General features: G+C 41.0%; 2 protein-coding genes across 9 annotated transcripts in view; one reads left to right on the top strand and one right to left on the bottom strand.

Moving 5' to 3' along the window:
* Positions 1–10: 10 nt before the first annotated feature.
* Positions 11–11,560, bottom strand: MISFA (mitochondrial sheath formation associated). The gene is given in 2 exon segments (XM_033861708.2): positions 11–109; positions 522–11,560. Coding segments are annotated over 2 exon segments (162 nt in total). The 5' UTR covers positions 591–11,560; the 3' UTR covers positions 11–16.
* A 340-nt stretch (positions 11,561–11,900) lies between these two features.
* UEVLD (UEV and lactate/malate dehyrogenase domains) overlaps positions 11,901–20,433 on the top strand; it is a 46,620-nt gene continuing 38,087 nt past the window's right edge. For 3 of the 8 annotated variants that reach the window (XM_004321532.4, XM_073808676.1, XM_073808678.1), the window contains exon 1: positions 19,024–19,094. Coding sequence is in view for 5 of the 8 variants with exons in the window: in XM_019948034.3 (XP_019803593.2) it covers positions 18,496–18,576; positions 19,010–19,094 (166 nt within the window). In the remaining 3 variants the exon portion in view is untranslated. Of the gene's footprint in view, positions 12,051–12,492; positions 12,897–15,900; positions 18,577–19,009; positions 19,095–20,433 lie in introns of those variants that run through there. The other 5 variants (XM_033862613.2, XM_033862612.2, XM_004321530.4 and 2 more) reach the window with 5 other exon arrangements.

The following is a 20,433-nucleotide window of genomic DNA, read 5'->3' as shown; positions in this document are numbered from 1 at the left end:
AGACCTTCATGCCCACTCACAGCTGCAGATCTTCATCCAAAATCCGACTCCTCAGGTGTGTCTTGCTCTCCTGAACAGCCTACCTCTCCTTCCATTTCAGAGTTGGAGGCTGAGGAAGAAAGAAACTCAAAGGCAGAGCTGGCCCAACTCGTTGGCTCTGTATGTGACTGGAAGGGCTGCTGAAAAGGTCCCACCAATGTCCACATTCCCTTTCCTCCCAGCAACCACTGATCCACTTGGCCTGAAATCCAGAAGTCAGGCACTGTCTCCACCAGACCCCTTATAAATTCCATAGTGCTTTGAAATAAGTGATGTTAAGTACCCAAGTGGAGGGGGAAAGGCTTAACGATGTCCCAATGGGATGGGAAGTAGCCTGGGAAACTTTGTTCCCACCACATCCTGACCTCTTATTAGTGGTGAGACCCCAACTATCTTTCCTGTTTGGTCAGAAACGCCAGCTGGGAGGGTTAGCCAGAGCCAGGACTGACTACGAGGGATTAACAGGCAAGGTCACTCCTTACCACAAACTCTGGAAATGTGCCCATGTAACATGCAAATCCAACAGAAAGCATCCAGCCAAGCACGATCATGATAATAAGTAAAACAATTTCTAAGACACGATTGCACAGCAAAAGACTATTCACCAAGATCTTGACAAAGGAGTATGCTCATGAAACCCTCAGTTGGGAGAGGTCTCGCATATCAGTTCCAGTCCTTAGCTCCAAAGGATCTGCAACTCCCTAATAGAGAAGCTGGAGTCTAGTAGGGCATTGTGACATCACTGATTATATGGCCCAGGCCACAACAGGTCAGAGAGACTGCCCCCAGACCAGCAGTTGAGCAGCAAACTAAGCTCTTTGAATGCGTTATCTCACAACAACAATATGAGGTAGGTACTATTATTTATCCCATTTTACTAATGAGAAAACTGAGGTTTACAGAGCCTGAGTGACCTGCACTAGGTCACACAGGTGATGCTCCAGATCAGGGCCCAGTTGCCTGTTAGGAAGTTGGGCTCTTTAGACTAGAGACAGCGATTGGGAAAGGTGTGTTCCTAGGTCTATGACAGCCGTGAATGAAACAAAACTGAATTCTAGGGAAATGAGAACTCTTTATTTCTGTCCTTGCAATCCCTCCCCTCCCATCTCAAGGGCTGTCTCACCACCATTTTACACCATTCTTCAGTTCCTTTGGTCAGCTCCTGTCCACTGGTTCTCTTTTCTTTTCTTTTTATTATTTTTAAATAAATTTATTTATTTATTATTATTATATTTTTGGCTTCACTGGGTCTTCATTGCTGCGCTCGGGCTTTCTCTAGTTGCGGCGAGCAGGGGCTACTCTTTGTTGCGGTGCGCAAGCTTCTCATTGCAGTGGCTTCGCTTGTTGCGGAGCACGGGTTCTAGGCACGCGGACTTCAGTAGTTGTGGCTCGCGGGCTCTAGAGTGCAGGCTCAGTAGCTGTGGCACATGGGCTTAGTTGCTCCGCGGCATGTGGGATCTTCCCGGACCAGGACTCGAACCTGTGTCCCCTGCACTGGCAGGCGGATTCTTAACCACTGAGCCACCAGGTAAGTCCTGGTTCTCTTTTCTTGGCCTTCAAGAAGCCGTAAGTATCCTTGTCCTCTACTCACAAAAACCTCCAACTGTTGCTGTGGCTCCCTTCTTAACTGTCTGTTTCTTAACTGCCTTTTACGACCAAACTTCCTAAACAAGTGGTCCATACCCAAAGCCTTTCTTTCCAGTCCATGCTTTTCTTCCATGCATCACATCCTGACTTCTGCCCCCACCTCACTACTTAAGATGCTCTCTCGGAGGTTACCGAAGATCTCCTTTTTGTCACGTTTAATGACCTTATCTTGATCCCTTTGACCTCCCTGCACTGGTACAGTAGACCTCTCCCTCCACCAAAGTTCCTCCTACATACACATCTCCCTATTATTTTCATATTCCCTTTATTTTCATGATAAATCATTGTAAAACATGAAACTATCCAAAGATGTATAAAGAAAAACGTAATACTCTCCCCCTCTTTCTTAGTCACATGATGTAACCAGTGTTACCAGCTTAGTGTGTGTTCTTCTGCCCAAGACTTCTCTACAAGCTTGCAAATATCACTACACATATAGAGGGATACAGAGGGGTTTTTTCAGTGTTGTTTTATTTAAGGTGATCACACTACACGTGCTACTATGTAACTTGCTTTTCTCCTATAACAATACATCACGGACATCCTCCTGGGTCAATTGATAAAAAATCTAAACACATTCCTTTTTTGTTTCTAATAATAAGCTTTATTGAGGTATAAATCACATGTGATAAAGCACACTCATTTTTAGTGTACAGTTGATATGTATTTTAAAATGTGTCATTCTTGTAACTACCACCACAATCAGGATAGAAAAAATTGTGATCATCTCAAAAAGCTCCCCGTGCACCTTTGCAGTCAATCCCTTCTCCCTAAATCCCTTGGCCCCTGGCAACCACTGATCTGCTTTTGCGTTTTCTAAAACTTCATATAAATGGAATCATAACCTTCTTCCACTGGCTTCTTTCACTTAGCATTAATGCTTTTGAGATTCATTCATGTTGTACAAGAGTTAGTTCTTTTTTATGGAATATTATTCCATTGTATGGATGTATCGGTTTATCAATTTACCTGTCAAAGAACAATAGGGTTGTTTCTAGTTTGGGGCTATTTTGAATAGAGATTTTGTTTTTTGAATAGAGATGTTATAAATATTTGTGTACAGCTTTTTAAGGGAATATAAGTTTTAATTTTTTAGGGTGAATCCCAGGAGGAGGATTGCTGGATCATATGAAAAGTGTCTGTTTACAAAAGACCCTGAATAGCCAAAGCAATCTTGAGAAAGAAAAACGGAGCTGGAGGAATCAGGCTCCCTGACTTCAGATTATACTACAAAGCTACAGTAATCAAAACAGTATGGTACTGGAAAAAAAACAGAAATATAGATCAGTGGAACAGGATAGAAAGCCCAGAGATAAACCCACACATATATGGTCACCTTATCTTTGATAAAGGAGGCAAGAATATACAATGGAGAAAAGACAGCCTCTTCAATAAGTGGTGCTGGGAAAACTGGACAGCTACATGTAAAAGAATGAAATTAGAACACTTCCTATACTATACACAAAAATAAACTCAAAATGGATTAAAGACCTAAATGTAAGGCCAGACACTATAAAACTCTTAGAGAAAAACATAGGCAGAACACTCTATGACATAAATCACAGCAAGATCCTTTTTGACCCAACTCCTAGAGAAATGGAAATAAAAACAAAAATAAACAAATGGGACCTAATGAAACTTCAAAGGTTTTGCACAGCAAAGGAAACCATAAACAAGACCAAAAGACAGCCCTCAGAATGGGAGAAAATATTTGCAAATGAAGCAACTGACAAAGGATTAATCTCCAAAATTTACAAGCAGCTCATGCAGCTCAATATCAAAAAACCAAACAACCCAATCCAAAAATGGGCAGAAGACCTAAACAGACATTTCTCCAAAGAAGATATACGGACTGCCAAGAAACACATGAAAGGATGCTCAACATCACTGATCATTAGAGAAATGCAAATCAAAACTTCAATGAGGTATCACCTCACACCGGTCAGAATGGCCATCATCAAAAATCTACAAAGAATAAATGCTGGAGAGGGTGTGGAGAAAAGGGAACCCTCTTGCACTGCTGGTGGGAATGTAAATTGATACAGCCACTGTGGAGAACAGTATGGAGGTTCCTTAAAAAACTACAAATAGAACTATCATATGACCCAGCAATCCCACTACTGGGCATATACCCTGAGAAAACCATAATTCAAAAAGAGTCATGTACCACAATGTTCACTGCAGCACTATTTACAATAGCCAGGACATGGAAGCAACCTAAGTGTCCATCGACAGATGAATGGATAAAGAAGATGTGGCACATATACACAATCGAATATTACTCAGCCATAAAAAGAAACGAAATTGAGTTATTTGTAATGAGGTGGATGGACCTAGAGTCTGTCATACAGAGTGAAGTAAGTCAGAAAGAGAAAAACAAGTACTGTATGCTAATGCATATATATGGAATCTAAAAGAAAAAAAAACGGTTCTGATGAACCCAGGGTAAGGACAGGAATAAAGACACAGACATAGAGAATGGACTTGAGGACACGGGGAGGGGGAAGCGTAAGCTGGGACGAAGTGAGAGAGTAGCACTGACATGTATACACTACAAAATGTAAAACAGATAGCTAGTGGGAAGCAGCTGCATTGCACGGGGAGATCAGCTTGGTACTTTGTGACCACCTATGGGTTGGGATAGAGAGGGTGGGAGGGAGACCCAAGAGGGAGGGGATATGGGGATGTATGTATAAAAAAGTGAATCAGCAGAAACTAACACAACATTGTAAAATAATTATACTCCAATAAAGATGTTAAGAAAAATAAGAAAGAAAACTGCCTCTTTAAAAATTTCTCTCTCACTAATTTTCAGCAATTTTATTTTCAGGTTGCTTTGTGTAACTTTCTGCATGTTTCTTCTACCAGGGGTTTGGTGAACTTCTTGAATCTGTGGGCTTATGGTTTTCATCAAATTAGAAAAATATTTGGCTACTGTTCCTTCAAACACTTTTTCTGTCCCCGCTTTTCCCCTTCTGTGACCTCCACTACTTGTGTATTAGACCAATAACCAGTGTGATTCTGTCCCACAGCTTGCTGGTACTCTGTTCATTTTTCTTCTCTTTGTGTTTCATTTTGGATAGTTTCCATTGCTGTCTTTTTCAAGTTCACTCATCTTTCCCCCTAATCTTCGAAACTTCTGTTAATCCCATACAGTGTATTTTTAATTTGATTTTGTATTTTTCATCTCTAGAAGTTCAACTTCTCTCTTTTTTTTTTAATTCTACCTTTCATTTTTCTCCATATGGTGTTCATGTTTTCCTTTACATCCTTGAGTATATTTATGAGATCGATAATAAGCATTTTAAGGAAGCTGTCTGCAAATCTATCATCTCTATCATTTCTGGGGCTGTTTCAATGGTTGATTTTTCTCTTTGTTGTGGGTGATATTTTCCTGTTTCTTTGAATGCCTGGTAACTTTTGGTTGGATGTTTAATATGGTGAATTTTACAGTGTTGAGGGCTGCATTTCGTTGTATTCTTTTTTTTTTTAATTAATTAATTAATTAATTTATGGCAGCGTTGGGTCTTCGTTGCTGCAGACAGGCTTTCTCTAGTTGTGGCAAGTGGGGACAACTCTTTGTAGCAGTGCGTGGGATTCTCATTGTGGTGGCTCCTCTTGTTGCAGAGCACGGGCTCTAGGCACACGGGCTTCAGTAGTTGTGGCACGCGGGCTCAGTCGCTGTGGCTCGCGGGCTCCAGAGTGCAGGCTCAGTAGTTGTGGCACACAGGCTTAGTTGCTCCGCGGCATGTGGGATCTTCCAGGACCAGGGTTCAAACCCATGTCCCCTGCTTTGGCAGGTGGATTCTTAAACACTGCACCACCAGGGAAGCCCTGTTGTATTCTTTTTGATAGTGTTGGGTTTTCTTCTGGGATGCAATTAAGTTACCTGCAATCAGTTTGAGTGTTCTGAGGCAAGTTTTAAGCTTTGTTATGGTGGGCCAGGAGCAGCGTTTACTCTAGAGATAATCATCCCCACTACTGAGTTATGACCCTTTTAAGCGCTCTCTCTGATGCCAATGGTATTAGGTCTTTCTGATCGGTGGAATTTCCCACAACTCGCAGCCCTTCTGGGAGCTTCAAGAAATGTTTGGCCTACTGTTTCTGGGTGGTTCTTTTCCGGGCCTCATGGAATTTTACCCCATGTGTGCACAGACAGAACTCAGCTAAAGACTCACAAGGGTCCCTGTGGAGATGTCCAGAGTTTTTTCTCTGTGGAATTGCCTCTTTTCAGTACTACATCCTGCAAATTCCTGGCACTTTGGCCTCCTTGGTACGCCACTATCTTTCTTTTCAATTCAGCTTCGTTTGGGTAACCCCTCTCTGTGCTGCAGTCTGAAAACTGCCTCTGGGCAGTAGGCAGGGGCTTTTAAAGCTCATCTCTTGTTTCCTTTCTTTCAAAGTTCACAGTCTGGTGCTGGCCCTTGTGCAAGATGTGAAAATAATTATTTCATATATTTTATGCAGTTTTCTATTTGTTTATGGAGAGAAGACAACTCCTGTAGCAGTTGATTCTTCATAGACAGAAGCAGAAGTCTAACTTATTTTTTTTTAATTCCTGTATAATATTCCACGTGTATTTCTTCTTTCTCTCTCTCTCTTTTTTTTGGCCGAGCCGTATGGCTTGTGGGATCTTAGTTCCCCGACCAGGGATTGAACCCAGGCCCCAGCAGTGAAGGTGCCGAGTCCTAACCACTGGACCGTCAGGGAATTCCCTCATCTTTCTCCTAATAATGGGTATATCAGTCAAGATCTAGTCAGGAGATAGAAACTACACAGTAATTTGAACAGAGAATGTTCGATAAAAAGAATTATTAACTAGGAACAGGAGATTAATGGAAGAGGTAGAAAGCTCTACATGTCACAGGAATAGCATATATAGGGAGCAGCCACCACCACTAGAACTGAGGCAAAGCATCCAAGGAAGGAATAAACTTGAAAGAGTCTCTGCCCTTCCAGGGTTGAGATCCAAAACTTGGACAAGTGGTGGTCATGGTAGGGATATCCAATGAGCTGCTGTAGGCCGAGCCTGGTACGTAGGGCACCACCCTCTGAGATGCTGGTGGAATTTGCTGGGAAGTCTCCATGGGGGGTGTCTGTCAAGCTTACTGATCATTGCTGAGAATCTACCCTCTGGGAATATGCCAGTAGAATGTACTGGGAAGCCACCTTGTTGGGGGTGGTAGAACTCATTGAGTAGCAGGAGCGCCACTGAAACTCAATGGAAAGCACCCTACACAGGGGCCACTGAAATTCGACAGAGGTGAGCACTACTGGATATCCCGATTCATGCCACTGGCAGCCACACAGTAGGACCCAGAACAAAAGCACACTGGAAGGAGGAAGTCTCTTCCTCCTTGCAGTATCACCCCCAGGCCCTCTATGGACAAAACTTAACATTGTGCCCACTAGCAAGAGAGAAATGCTTAAAAGGTCCAGCTCCACAATAGCAGAGCAAGCAATAAATGGTGTCTTTGGAACTGAAAGGTAATAAATTAGTAACAGGCACAATGTGCATTTAGATTTTTTTCCCAACTTTTTATCACCATAAACAATGCTGTGATTGTCATAAACAAAATTTCTTGGACACATTTCTCTTGCACGTTGCCAATTTTTTACTTAACCAGAGAAGCAGCAAAATGACCAAAAAAATGCACGCCAGTTCAGACAGAGCATGAAAATTGAGAGGCGATATAAAATCTTGAGAAAAAAGAACTAGTTTAAGAAAAGAAAGATTGCAGTTTCATTTCACAAGGTCAAAGGACATTTGTGGAAGGATGGCCTGAGATGCAGCATATGCTGTCAGTCAATGAATAACAATATAAGCTCCACACATCTAAAGAGTAAATGATACTGTCTTGTGTTTTTGGTTTTTTTTTTTTTTTTGGCCACGCTGCACATAGCCTGTGGGACCTTAGTTTTCCGATCAGGGATTGAACCCGGGCCGTGGCGGTGAAAGCACTGAGTCCCAACCACTGGACCGCCAGGGAATTCCCAATACTGTCTTCTGATGAACAAAATTTCTAAATTTTCATGAGGTCCAATCTGTCTATTTTTTTCTTTTGTTGCCTATGTCTTTGGTGTCATATCCAAGAAATCACTGCCAAATCCAATGTCATAACGCTTTTGTCCTACATTTTTTTCTAAGTGTTTTATTGTTTTAGGGCTTACATTTAGGTCTTTGATCCATCTTGAGTTAGTATTTGTATATGGTATTAGATAAGGATCTAACTTCATTTTTGCATATGGATATTCAGTTTTCCCAACACCATTTGCTGAGAAGACTGTCCTTTTCCCACTGAATGGTCTTGGCACTTTTGTCAAAAATAATTGACCATATATGTGAGGGTCTGTTTCTGGACTCTCTACTCCACTGGTGACATACTTAGAGTAGTCAAAATCACAAAGGCAGAAAGCAGAATGGTGCTTGCCAGGGGCTGGAGGGAGGGAAGAATGGGAAGTTATTGTTTAAAGGGTACAGAGTTTGTTTTACAAGATGAAAAGAATTATGGGACAGATGGTAGTGATGGCTGTAAAACATTACGAATGTAATTAATACCACCGAACTGTATACTTAAAAATGGTTAAGATGGTAAATTGTACATTATGTGTATTTTACAATTAAAACTTTTTTTAAAGAAGTAAATGATGAGGATACATTTGTCTGATATTCAGAATACCGAGGTTTTATCCCTAAACAATGTGTCTGATAGGACACATAACTATGAAAGCAAAGAGTATAAACAGAGATCAGAAGCAGAGGACCAAGAAAAACCATTCTTGTGTTTTTTCTCAAACTATAAACAAAGGAGCAGAATATACACTTTTCCCATTTCTTAGCCTGAGGACTTTTTTTCTCTTTTAATATAATTAACATCTTTGTATAATGCATACATCCTGGGTACTTCTATTTCTCTAAGACAAATTCCCAAAAGTGGGGTTAAAACTGGTATGTATATTTAATTTTGTAACCTTTTCTCCCCAGAACATTGTCAGTAATACATCTCTTATTCAACAGGATATCAGAAACAAGGAAATAGGAAATACTTCACTAAACCTCAGTTTGCTCAACAGTAAAAGTGAGATAATAATTGATAATAATTCCATCTAGGGTTTTGTGAAGATTAACTGCAATGAAGCGCATAAAACTCTTAGCAATGTACCTTCCACATGGGAACTGATAGCTACACACATGCGTATGTGTGCACGTGCGCGCGCGCACACACACACACACACACACAACAGGCGTAGAGTGTTCCTAGTGCCTATAATTCATCCGTAGTTATTAAACCAGAAGAGAATTGGTGGTTTGGATGGAAGGCCTCTTCCATAAAAGGTTCTTTCATAAAAGATGGAAGAACCTTGTTCAGGCCTTACTTCTAACTTGATAGCTTTTCCTTGATTAATGGATTTCTGATAGGATCTGTTAAATCTTAGAATCTCTGGAAGTTTCGAAGTTTCTGAGGTGTGTTAGATCTGGCTGAGGTGCTCTTAACAAGCCTCTTATCCTTCAACCGTCTCACCTCCTACCTTGTCTCCCGGCTTCCACTCTCCACTCCCCACCCCCCACCCCAAGTCTCTTCACAACTCATCTGTCAGACTTATTCTTTTTCAACTCAGTCAGATCGTGTCACTCCTCTGTTCAAAACCCTCCAGTGGCTTCCTCTCTCTCAGAGCAAAAGCCTAAGAAAGAAAAAAGCAGCCCCTTGCATCTGGGAACCGGACTGACCTAGCTAGGTCTCAGTGTTGCTACAAGCTGACCTGGCCCTCACAGCCAGGCTCCTGTTGTCTCCTGTTGGATATAAACCATCTCAGAACACTGACATCAGACAGGGTCACTCAGACCATGATAAAATGAGACCAAACAAGGCCTCGTCATAATTTCTTCTAAGCAGAGACAAAAACAAGGTCACTGTGCAACCCAGGAAATACCCAAACATCCTCTTCTCTCTGCTAATGCGACTACTGGTTCTCTACCAATTACAGCCTTAAACTTGCTCTAGCTTACCCATCTGAGAGATAATATATATTGAGATACCCAATCATAGAATTGTCCCTGCCTTCTGACAGCACCCAATCCAAAGTAAAGCTTTGATTCCTTAAGCCCTCTCCCAAATCACGCAGAGCCCAAATCCTATAATAGGTTCTTTCCACACTCTTACTCAGCTGTCCCAGTGGTTCTCCACAGTATCTGCTCCCTCACCGGAAGGGGTAATCAACCCAACTTGTTTAAGTATGGGTGTGTTCCTGATGGTCTCTGGTAGGAGGGCATTGACAAGCCAGAGTCACAGTTATCCGCAAAGTTCTTATAGTGGTTAGAATCACCCAGGCTTGTTAAAACAGATTGCTTGACCTGATCCCCAGAGTTTCTGATTCTGTTAAGTCTGGGGTGAGGCCTTAGAATCCGTATTTCTAACAAGTTCCAGGTGATGCTGAGGCTGCAGGTCTGGGGACCACACAGGAAGAATCACTGTCCTAAACCATCTGTGGCTCCCCCTTATTTCTCTGACGTAGCCTACTTCTGCTTCCTCACCTCTTCTTTGGACTCCAGCCACACTGGCCTCCCCGCGGTTTTGACTCTCCCCAAGCACACGTCTGCCTTAGGGCTCTGGTTGCCCTCTAATATGGAATGCTTACTTTCTCACCTCTCAAGGAGACCTACCCTCACTTCCTTAACCTGCCTTTTAAAAATTATTCCCCACAACACTTAATCAGTTCTTACATACGGTCTAATTTACTTACTATTTTTATTGTTTTGCTCTCCTTCTACTAATAAAAGAATGACAGCCTTAGGACTGCTGATACTTTTGTCTATTTTGTTTACTGCAGTATCCTCAGACCTAGAAAAATATTGCAGGGGAGCAAAATTTGTCACCCTAAAACGTGTCTCTTTGGCAGGAGGGTTAACTTAGGATGTCCATTTTTAAGGCCCCAAAGACTTCCCCCTAACTGCCTAAAAGGATTTAGAGAGAAGGCCCGTTCCCCTAATTAAGGTGTCACCAGAGATATCTGCAAAGAATATGGGATAGGTGTGGTGGCGGGAACTCGGCAGAGCCTAGAAATCAGAGTCACCTAGTCTCTGCAAGGGCCAGCAAACATTTGTTTACCAAGTATTTACCTTCTCCATGTGAACTGCCTTTCTCCCCTTTGAAGTCTCAAACCACAACCCCCAACATCCTCTTTTGCCATAGCTGAAGATGGTATTTAAGGTGAGGGCTTCGGCCATTAAGGCGAGTCACTCAGTTCTCCTGGGTCTCTCCCAGGTATACATGCTATTAACTTTTGTTTGATTTTCTCCTATTATTCTGTCTGGTGTCAGTTTACTTCTTAGACAGCCAGAGGAAGCTAGAAGAATAGAGGAAAATTTCTTCCTCCCCGACAATATCTAGCAAGTAGCCAATGCTCAACAAAAGTTTGTTGAATAAATAAGTGCTCCTTCCAGTCTTTCGCTTTCTTCTCCCAATAGAATCACAGCATTCTTACCTTTGGCTCTTCCTATAAATACAATCACCTTCCTGCCCACCCAACCTCTTGACAGTTACAATAGCCAGCTCCCAGGACTTTTTAGGCCCACTGGCTCAAACCAGGGATGCAAAGCAGGTAAGTAACTCATTCAAGGAAACCAAACAAGGCCCGCAAATTGCATCTCTTCGTCTTACTTCTCCAGATGACATTAACCACCAATCTACCTTTTTTGTCTTCAAACTCTGTTGCCTGACTTTTTCCTCTCTCGGCCACCAACGCTGTTATGCTCTGCCCCGCCCCGCCAAAGGCACACCACCCTCACTCGGCTGTCTTATTTCCCAGTTCTGACAATTCTCCTCCTGCGTCCGTTTTCCTATCCAGCCCCCCCGAAATTTCTCTTTTGAAGCTCCATTACCTCTTCCTTCCTAAATCCAACCACAATTTGGGGTCTTTCTTGATCTTTCTCGATACTCTACTGAATTTATCATATCCTTCTCGAAACTCTCTCCCAGAACAGCGCCAATATCTTCTACCTCCTTTACTGCTTCTCCTCGGGTCCTTCCTATTCCTGTCTTCACCGATGTCCCCAAGTTTCCCTCCAGCAAACTGGGTCGTGGTTTCCTTGGCGCTCACGCGTTTCTGAACGCGCTCGGGGTTTGCGGAGGAGCGGTGGTGCGACTCGGGGCGGAGCCTCGCTGAGCCTAGGGCGTTGGACACCGGTGGACTTTCGAGTCTGGGAAGGGGCGGGGCCTTGAACCGCTCGGGAAGTTTGATCCTCGGCAGCCCCCGTCCAGGACAGTGCGGAAGGAGTTTCCCGGGCTGGGGTCTCAGAAGCCGACTCACGGTCCTGGCTGGAGATGGAGTTCAACAGTGAGGGTGTGACGCGACTGCTTGGCAAGGTGCGGCCAGCCCGCCGGGCAGGGTCTGGGGCGCCGGGGCTTGGGGGCGTTTCCACCCCTGGCCGGGCCACCTCCTTGGGGCGTTTCCCCGGTTTGTCAAGGGGCTTGGAGCGGGGGGTGGGCTGGCCTGAAGCCGACTGCGGGGAGTGGCCGCAGGGAGGGCGCGGACCTCTCCTTCCCGAGGCCGGGGCTCTGGCTTCGCCTGCAAATCCGAGATCCCCCAACCTTCACCCGCTGTGAGACCTTCTCACGCCACCAGCTTCTCTTGGTCTCAGCTTCCAGCCCTCGCCAGTCCCTTTAACCATGCCTTTCTCTCTGCAGAAATGGCCTGCCCTCACCCCACCCCCTTTTTTTTATGATTCGCGTGGCTAATCCTTTGTAGGACTCAACTCAGATGTCACTCCCTAGAAACAGAATCACTACCTCCTTTACTTGCTTTCAGAAATATCGATTATCACATCGTGGAGTAATTATTTACATACAAACCTTACTCGGGCGGTGAACTCTGATGGCAGAGAGTGCTGTAGAATTCCCATCACCTAACCTGACACGACGGAGTGCTGAGTGTGCAGTGAATGAAAGACCTGTGTAGACTTAAGAATGAAGACAGGGTTGGAAGGCCCGGAAGAGATCCTCGTAATGTTGAAAGGTTGAGGTGGAGGGCTGACCCGGAAGTCTGACCTGCGTTTCTCGGGCATGACTAACACCAGTTTCTATGTTACACCAGGCTCTTAGTTCAGGCTCTCTGATTCCCCACCAGTGTACAGTCTGAGGCAACCACCTTTTCCACCAGTTTCTTAGTTATATGATTCATAATGCTTCTGAAAACTTCCCTATGCGGAAACGGTACGTTTATGCCGTTTTTTTGTTTTGTTTAAAATTTTATTGAAGCATGAGACATGATACATTCAGAATAAAACAGTAGCAAAATGTAATGGCAGCAGTTAAATATGAATCATATACATGCACATACTTTTCTGGTTCTTTTGATTACATTTTCCTTTCAAGATAAACTGCTCTCTCTTTAGTTGGGTTTGCCTGTGTCTTTCTTTGTTGGGGCAGTTTGTACACCCCTTCGAGGTTTTGAAGCCTTATGATTGAAATTGTTTATATACTTGATTTGAATGATTTTATCTACTGTGACAGGTGTGTAGGTCTTGTAGGAAGAGAAGTATCATCGTTCTTAGGATTACACCCTTCCTGTCTCCTCTTCAGAGAACATGAAATTAAAAGAACCACTCTATCAAGTTTTTCAGTGACGGAAGCATGGTGTATTGTCCAGGGGGAAGAATTGCTAAAGCTGAGAATAGAAAAAGAACTTCATAATTTTGGTGGAACTGGAATGCAGGAAAAAGACAAAAGAGAGACAATAATTTTCTCAAGGGTGGGACCAGTATAGTTGAGGAAGGTTTTTGTTTTTGTTTTTTATCATCAGTGCATAGCATGGAGTCTGGCACTTAGGTGCTTAATAAATGTCTGTTGGATGTGTAAATTAAGGAGACCATTTAGAAACACGTTAGTCCAGCAGGTATTTCCAAAGGTCCTTAACCCTCAAGGTAGGCAAATAATATAACTACTTAATACTTAGAAATAATTTTACTGCTGAAACATTTGTGAAGTGAACAATACCTTAAAATCAAGCAACTGTAAGGAGAACATGAAAAATCTTATTGAAAACAAATGAAACCTAATAAGTATTCCAACCTAGATAAATATTCCAGCTTCATGGATGTGAAGATGTCAGCTCTCTCCAGATTGATCTATAGAGCCAATGCAATTCCAATCAAAATTCTAACAGGGTATTTGGCGAACTTTTCAGACTGATTCTAAAATCATTTGGAAGGGCAGAAGGCCAGGAATAATCTTGACATTTTTACAGAAGAATAGGTGTGGGACTTGCTCTACCAGATGTCAAGACTAGTAATGGAGGCTTAGTGTGATGTTGGTGTAGGACAGACACATTAACCAGTGGAACAGACTAGAGGGCTTAGAACCATGTTCACACGTGTTTGGAAATGTGATATAAAACAGAAGAGGCATTGCAGATAACTACAGAAAGGAGAATGCAGAGACAAATGATTATCTATACAGGCGAAAATGAAATTGGACCCTTACCTCTGACCAAACATAAAAATTCCCCGTGGACTGAAGATTCAAGTGTAAAAGACGAGCTTTAAAACGTATAGAGATAAATGTAGGAAAGAATCTTCATGGACTCAGAGTATGCAAACATTTTTTAAACAAGACGTAAAATACTCAAAGAAGAGTGATAAATTTGATTGCATTCAAATTAAGAACTTTTATGTATAAAAAGACACCATGAAGAGAGTGAAGAGGCAAAATACAAACTTGGAGAATAATATTGTAATGCATAATTGACAAAGTATTGGTATCCAGAATATATAAATTAGCCTACAAATCAATATTAAAACCAATAGAAAATTGGACAAAAGACACGAATAATCACTTTTTAAAAAAAGAAGAATCAGGGAAATGAATGTTTGCTCAACCCATTAGTAACCATGGAAAAGCAAATTGAGAGCATGGTAAAACACCATTTTCTCTCACTAGATTGTCATAAATTAAGGTCATTTCAAAGGGTTTGGAGGATGTGGATGAATGGGAATTTTAAACTCTGTGGTAGTTACCATAGAGAATTCATAATATATGAAGCAAGAGACATTCACAGAATTACTCATCATTAAAAAGTAGAAACAACCCAAATGTTCATTGACAGAAGGAAGGATAATTTGTTCTGTACTCATTCACACAATGGAAAACACTATGCAGCAGTGAAAATGAATGAACTACAACATGCAACAATACAAGTGAATCTTAGAAACATTATATTCAGTGAAAAAAATTGGAGGTTATATGCAAGATTATATTTTGATTAAAACAAGAAACAACGAAACAACAGTGTGGTGTTTAGGGACGCACACAAATGCGATAAAAACTATGGAGGGCAAAAGCAAAGGAGTGTGACCACACAATTTAAGGTAGGCAGTTGAATGGTTAAGAGAAGGAGCACCCGGACAGGTGTAATAGAATTGGAAAGGTCTGTGCTGTCCAGTATGGTAGCCACTAGCTACATGTGGCTCTTTAAATTCATCAAAATTAGATAAAATTAAAAATGAGTTTCTTGGTCACACCAGCCACATATTAAGTGTCAGTAGCCACTTGTGGCTACTGTATTGGACAGAACACATAATGATCTTTTCCATCATGGCAGAAAGTTTTGTTGGACAGCACTGTTCTATATCAAACATGGGTGAGTTGGTGCCTGAGTGTTTATTCTTCAAAATGTATATATATGTACATATATGTTTATATGTATATATATTCTTTTTTTTTTTTTTTTTGCGGTACGCGGGCCTCCCACTGCTGTGGCCTCTCCCGTTGCGGAGCACAGGCTCCGGACGCGCAGGCTCAGCAGCCATGGCTCACGGGCCTAGCCGCTCCGCAGCATGTGGGATCTTCCCGGACCAGGGCACGAACCCATGTCCCCTGCATCGGCAGGTGGACTCTCAACCACTGCGCCACCAGGGAAGCCCTGTATATATATTCTTTAGTTGTATTAAATATTAAGTTTAGAAAACTTCTCTGGTTCCCTAATTCCTATTTCCCACTCCCCTGGCCAAGTTACCTTGGACAGGTAACTTAACCTCGATTTGCTCAGTTATGAAATAATAGGATTGGATTTGATCTGTAAGATTCATTAATGTTTAATTTTTTTTTTAATAAAATGATGCCACAAAGTATTCCTCAGGGTGTCCAACATTTGAGCAATGTCATACAGGAGTACTCTTGATGTTCGTAAGTATCAGTCTACTAAATAAACATACTGTAGTATAGTGGATAAAGTTAAACTTCTAGTAACTCCTCAATTTTTCAACTGATTTTTATGATAGTATAATTGCTTTAGTTTTAGAATCTCATGGGCCAGTTTTCCTCTTTAGTTCCCTGCCTGCACCCTTTAAGCAAATGGCATTGTCTGAGGCATATTCCTTGGAGAATGTTATACAAGCTTCTCTTAGGTGGTATAGGAACAGTAATGGAATATATGTCTTAATATTACACTAAGAAGATACTCTGTTTCATATATAGTGAAAATGATGTGCTTTTTATTTTTCTAGGACAGATAAAATAGGTGTTTTTCGTCAGAAAGGCAAATCACATATTCGACTAGTAGTGATGTTTGGATTTTCAAGCCCTAACAAAGAGTGCTTTTGACAAACTTTTATGTCAGTTTTGCAGTTAGATCAGTTCTGGTATATAGCCCTATGCAGCCATTAATCATTACATTCTCAGAGGATGTTAAGGATGTAGAAAACAGCTTATAACATCAAATAGAAGACAAAACAAAAATTATTTGGTTCATAATAAATATATATTCCAGGTGACAACAATGCAGCCTTTTGTACATTTGTGTAGTGTCTGGAGTTGGGATGGTTTCATTCACTTTTGTTTTCACTGAATCTGGGACTCATTTTTACCCTGCTGTAGTTAATACTGATCGATTCTTAGTTTTAGTGATCTTAGTGATCGATGCTCAGTCCTTTGGATCATAATTGCTTTCTATATCCACTCTACTCATATAAATCTGCCTCTTTGCTAACTCCCATCCAATTAGCCTGCATTTATTGAAGCCATACCCTGTGCTAAATGCTATGGGGAAATAAAAATGAGTAAGAGATGTTTCTAGTCTTCAAGTTGTTAATTATACACTTTTTCTTCTGCCAAATTCTTTCCCATCTTAAAATGACCTTCCTCCTTCCCTCTAATTTTCTGTACCATTCTAGGCTCTAATGTGAATTGTAGACAGCTCTTTTCAGAGGCCTTTCTGTAACCTAGGTATGCTTTGTCGATTCATCGTTTCCTGTCGGTACTTACTATTGTATACATATTTTGTTTAATATCTCACTTTTACATATGTTAATCATGAGATCTTCATACATACCTGCTGAAGTTGGCAGGCAGTAGAGCTATATCTCTTTTGCCTGTGAAAAACTTAAGACTCAGAGAGAGGAAATAGGATCTCTTAGCAGTTATTTTATTTTCTCCCAGTCTCCTCCAACCCTAGGCACCCACTAAGCTACTTTCTGTTTCTATGGATTTGCCTATTTTGGGTACTTTATATACAAGTCATACAATATGTGGCTTTTTGTGTCTGTTTTCTTTAACTTAGTGTAATGTTTTTGAGGTGTATCCAAGTATGTATCAGTTCTTCATTTTTATGGCTGAATATTCCATTTTATGGATACGTCACACTTTATTCATCAGTTGATGGACATTTGGATTGTTTTCACTTCTTGATTGTTATGAATAATGCTGCTATGAACAATTGTGCACAAGTTTTTGTGTGGACATGTTTTCATTTTTCTTGGGTATATACCTCAGAGTGGAATTGTTGGGTCATATGGTAACTCTGTGTTTAATCTTTTGAAGAACTGCCAAACTCTTCCAAAGCAGCTGCACCATTTTACTACCAGCAGTGGTGTATGTATATGAGGGTTCTGATTTCTCCACATCCTTTCCCATATTTGTTACTGTCTTTTTGATTATAGTATGAATCCTCCGACTTCTTTTTTTTTTTTAATTTGTTTTTGGCTGCATTGTGTCTTCGTTGCTGCACTCGGGCTTCCTCTAGTTGCGGCAAGCGGGGGCTACTCTTTGTTGCGGTGCCCGGGCTTCTCATTGCGGTGGCTTCTCTTGTTTCGGAGCACGGACTCTAGGCGCACTGGCTTCAGTAGTTGTAGCACATGGGCTCAGTAGTTGTGGCTCGTGGACTCTAGAGCGCAGGCTCAGTAGTTGTGGTGCACAGGCTTAGTTGCTCCGTGGCATGTGGGATCTTCCCCTGCTAGGGCTCAAACCCGTGTCCCCTGCATTGGCAGGCGGATTCTTAACCACCACGCCACCAGGGAAGCTCTTTTTAATTCTTTTTTAAGATTGTTTTGGCTGCATTCCTTGAATTTCCATATGAATTTTAAGGTCCGTTCGTAAATTTTTGCAAATGAGCAAAAAAAGTCAGCTGGGATTTTGATATGGATTGGCGATTGTTGAATCTGTTGGGGAACATTGCCATCTTAACAATATCAAGTCTTCTGATCTATCGACAAGGGATACCTTTCTGTTCATTTAGATCTATTTTAATTTCTTTCAACAATGTTTTGTAGTTTTTAGAGTGTAAGTTTTGCATCTTGTTAAATTTATTCCTAAGTATTTTATTCTTTTTGATGCTATTGTAAACGTAATTGTTTTCTTAATTTCATTTTCAGAATGGTAATAGACTCTTAACATACTTTTTTTTTTCATTTAATGCCTAGCACAAGTCCAGGAGGTGGGTATAATTTCTCTTTGCGAATGAGAAAATAAGTTCAAAGAAGTTAAATGATTTTGCCCACAGGGCAACCAAGGTAGTATTTCTGAGACTACATCTGGATGAATGAGGAGGCAGGTCACTCAACCTGACTGCAAACCTTTGCATGCTTTCTGTTTTCCCTTTGAAACCCAGCTGCGGTACCAGGTAGGGAAATTCAGGGTGTCTCAAGTGAATGAGATATTCAGGCACGAGAGGTGGATCTTACAGTGATGACAGGGGTGCTACATCCTGCCCTACTTCTTAAGCCTTCAGGAAGTATTTGGAGGCATTTGATATAGTGATTAAAGGCCCAGGCACTGGGTTTGAGCTCTGGCTTCACTACTTAACTTGCTATCTACCACAGCAAGTTATTTTGATTCTCTAGCTTTCATTTTCATCTTCTATAAAGTCAAGCAGTTATAAGCCCTGCCTACTTCATAGGGTCGTTATTAAAAGGATGAAGTCAAATACTATTCATGTTTGTAAAACTCAGAGCCCAGGGCCTAGCACATAGTAAGTGTTCAGTTAAATGTTAATTTGTAATTGTTCTGTTGCTTATAATTTTATTCTTATTCCGTGTTCATTTTTCTCTCTTCAGTACAAGTTCAGGGATCTAACTATGGAAGAACTGAAGAATGTAAATACGTTTTTCCCACATTTCAGATATTCCATGGATACCTATGGTAAGAATTGTATCCTCTAGTTTTTGCTACATTGTTTAAACTATTAATTATTTGTTCCTAGAGATCTACAAACTTATTATAATTTCTCATTTCTCTCTTTTATCCCCTGATTTTGAGCTACACTTTATGACCTGTGGTTTTTGAGGAAATTTAAGTTAATAAAATTTATATGGTATTAGTTTTCTATTGCTGCTGTAACAAATGAACACAAATTTAGTGCCTTAAAACAACACAGGGACTTCCCTGGTGGTCCAGTGGTTAAGACTTCGCCTTCCAATGCAGGGGGTGCAGGTTCAATCCCTGGTCAGGGAGTTAAGATCCCACATGCCTTGAGACCAAAAAACCAAAACATAAAGCAGAAGCAATATTGTAACAAATTCAGTAAAGACTTTAAAAATGGTCTACATCAAAAAAAAAAAATCTTAAAAAAAAAAAGCAACACAAATTTACTATCTTACAGTTATTTGTCTAGAAGCCCAACACAGGTCTCTGTAGGTTAGGTGTTGGCAGGTCTTAGTTCCTTTTGGAGGCTCTGGGAGATCATATATTCTCTTGCTTTTTTTAAGTTTTTAAATGTCACCCATATTCTTTGGCTCAAGGTCACCTTCCTTCATCTTTAAAGCTAGCAATGTTACATCTCTCTGACCATCCTTCTGTAGTCACATCTCCAGAGAAAAGGTTCTCTGCTTTTAAGAACCAAATGTGATTAGCTTAGGCCCACTCTAATCATACAGGATAATTTCCCCATGTCAGGGTCCTTAACTTAATTGTATCTGAAAAGTTTCTTACCAAGTAAGGTAACATATGCACAGGTTCCAAGGATTAGGATATTGGACATCCATGGAGGCTATTATTCTGCCTACCACATATATGGTTGATAATAAATTAATAACAAAGTTTTAGTTATCTTCTTCACTTAATATAGAGGGTCTGGTTACCTGAGAAAGATTTTACTTTACTATCTTTCAAAATTTCTGACCACAACCCACACTTGGAAATGTGTTTTATATCATGACCCCATATACACACAACTAAAGTATTATGTACACCTTGGTGTTTTCTCTTCTATTCCATTCCATACCGTTTTAAAAAAAAATGCTGATTGAGACTCACTAAATTGATTTCAGGACCCACGAATTAGTCAAAACACACAGTTTTGAAAAACTCCTTTATTCTACATGGGTATGTTTTGTATTTGAATTAGCTTGGGTTACAAAAATATGTCTAATTCAGAATAATATATTAGAAAATTTGAGGCATTATTGGAGTATTTCTTAGGAATAGCTAATTTTATGTGTGGAAGAAATGATTAGATTCTGGATTACCTGTGTCTGGCCTC

Source organism: Tursiops truncatus, chromosome 8 (assembly GCF_011762595.2).
Source record: "Tursiops truncatus isolate mTurTru1 chromosome 8, mTurTru1.mat.Y, whole genome shotgun sequence".
In the NCBI taxonomy this organism is placed as follows: domain Eukaryota; kingdom Metazoa; phylum Chordata; class Mammalia; order Artiodactyla; family Delphinidae; genus Tursiops; species Tursiops truncatus.
This window is presented reverse-complemented; position numbering and strand designations above follow the sequence as displayed.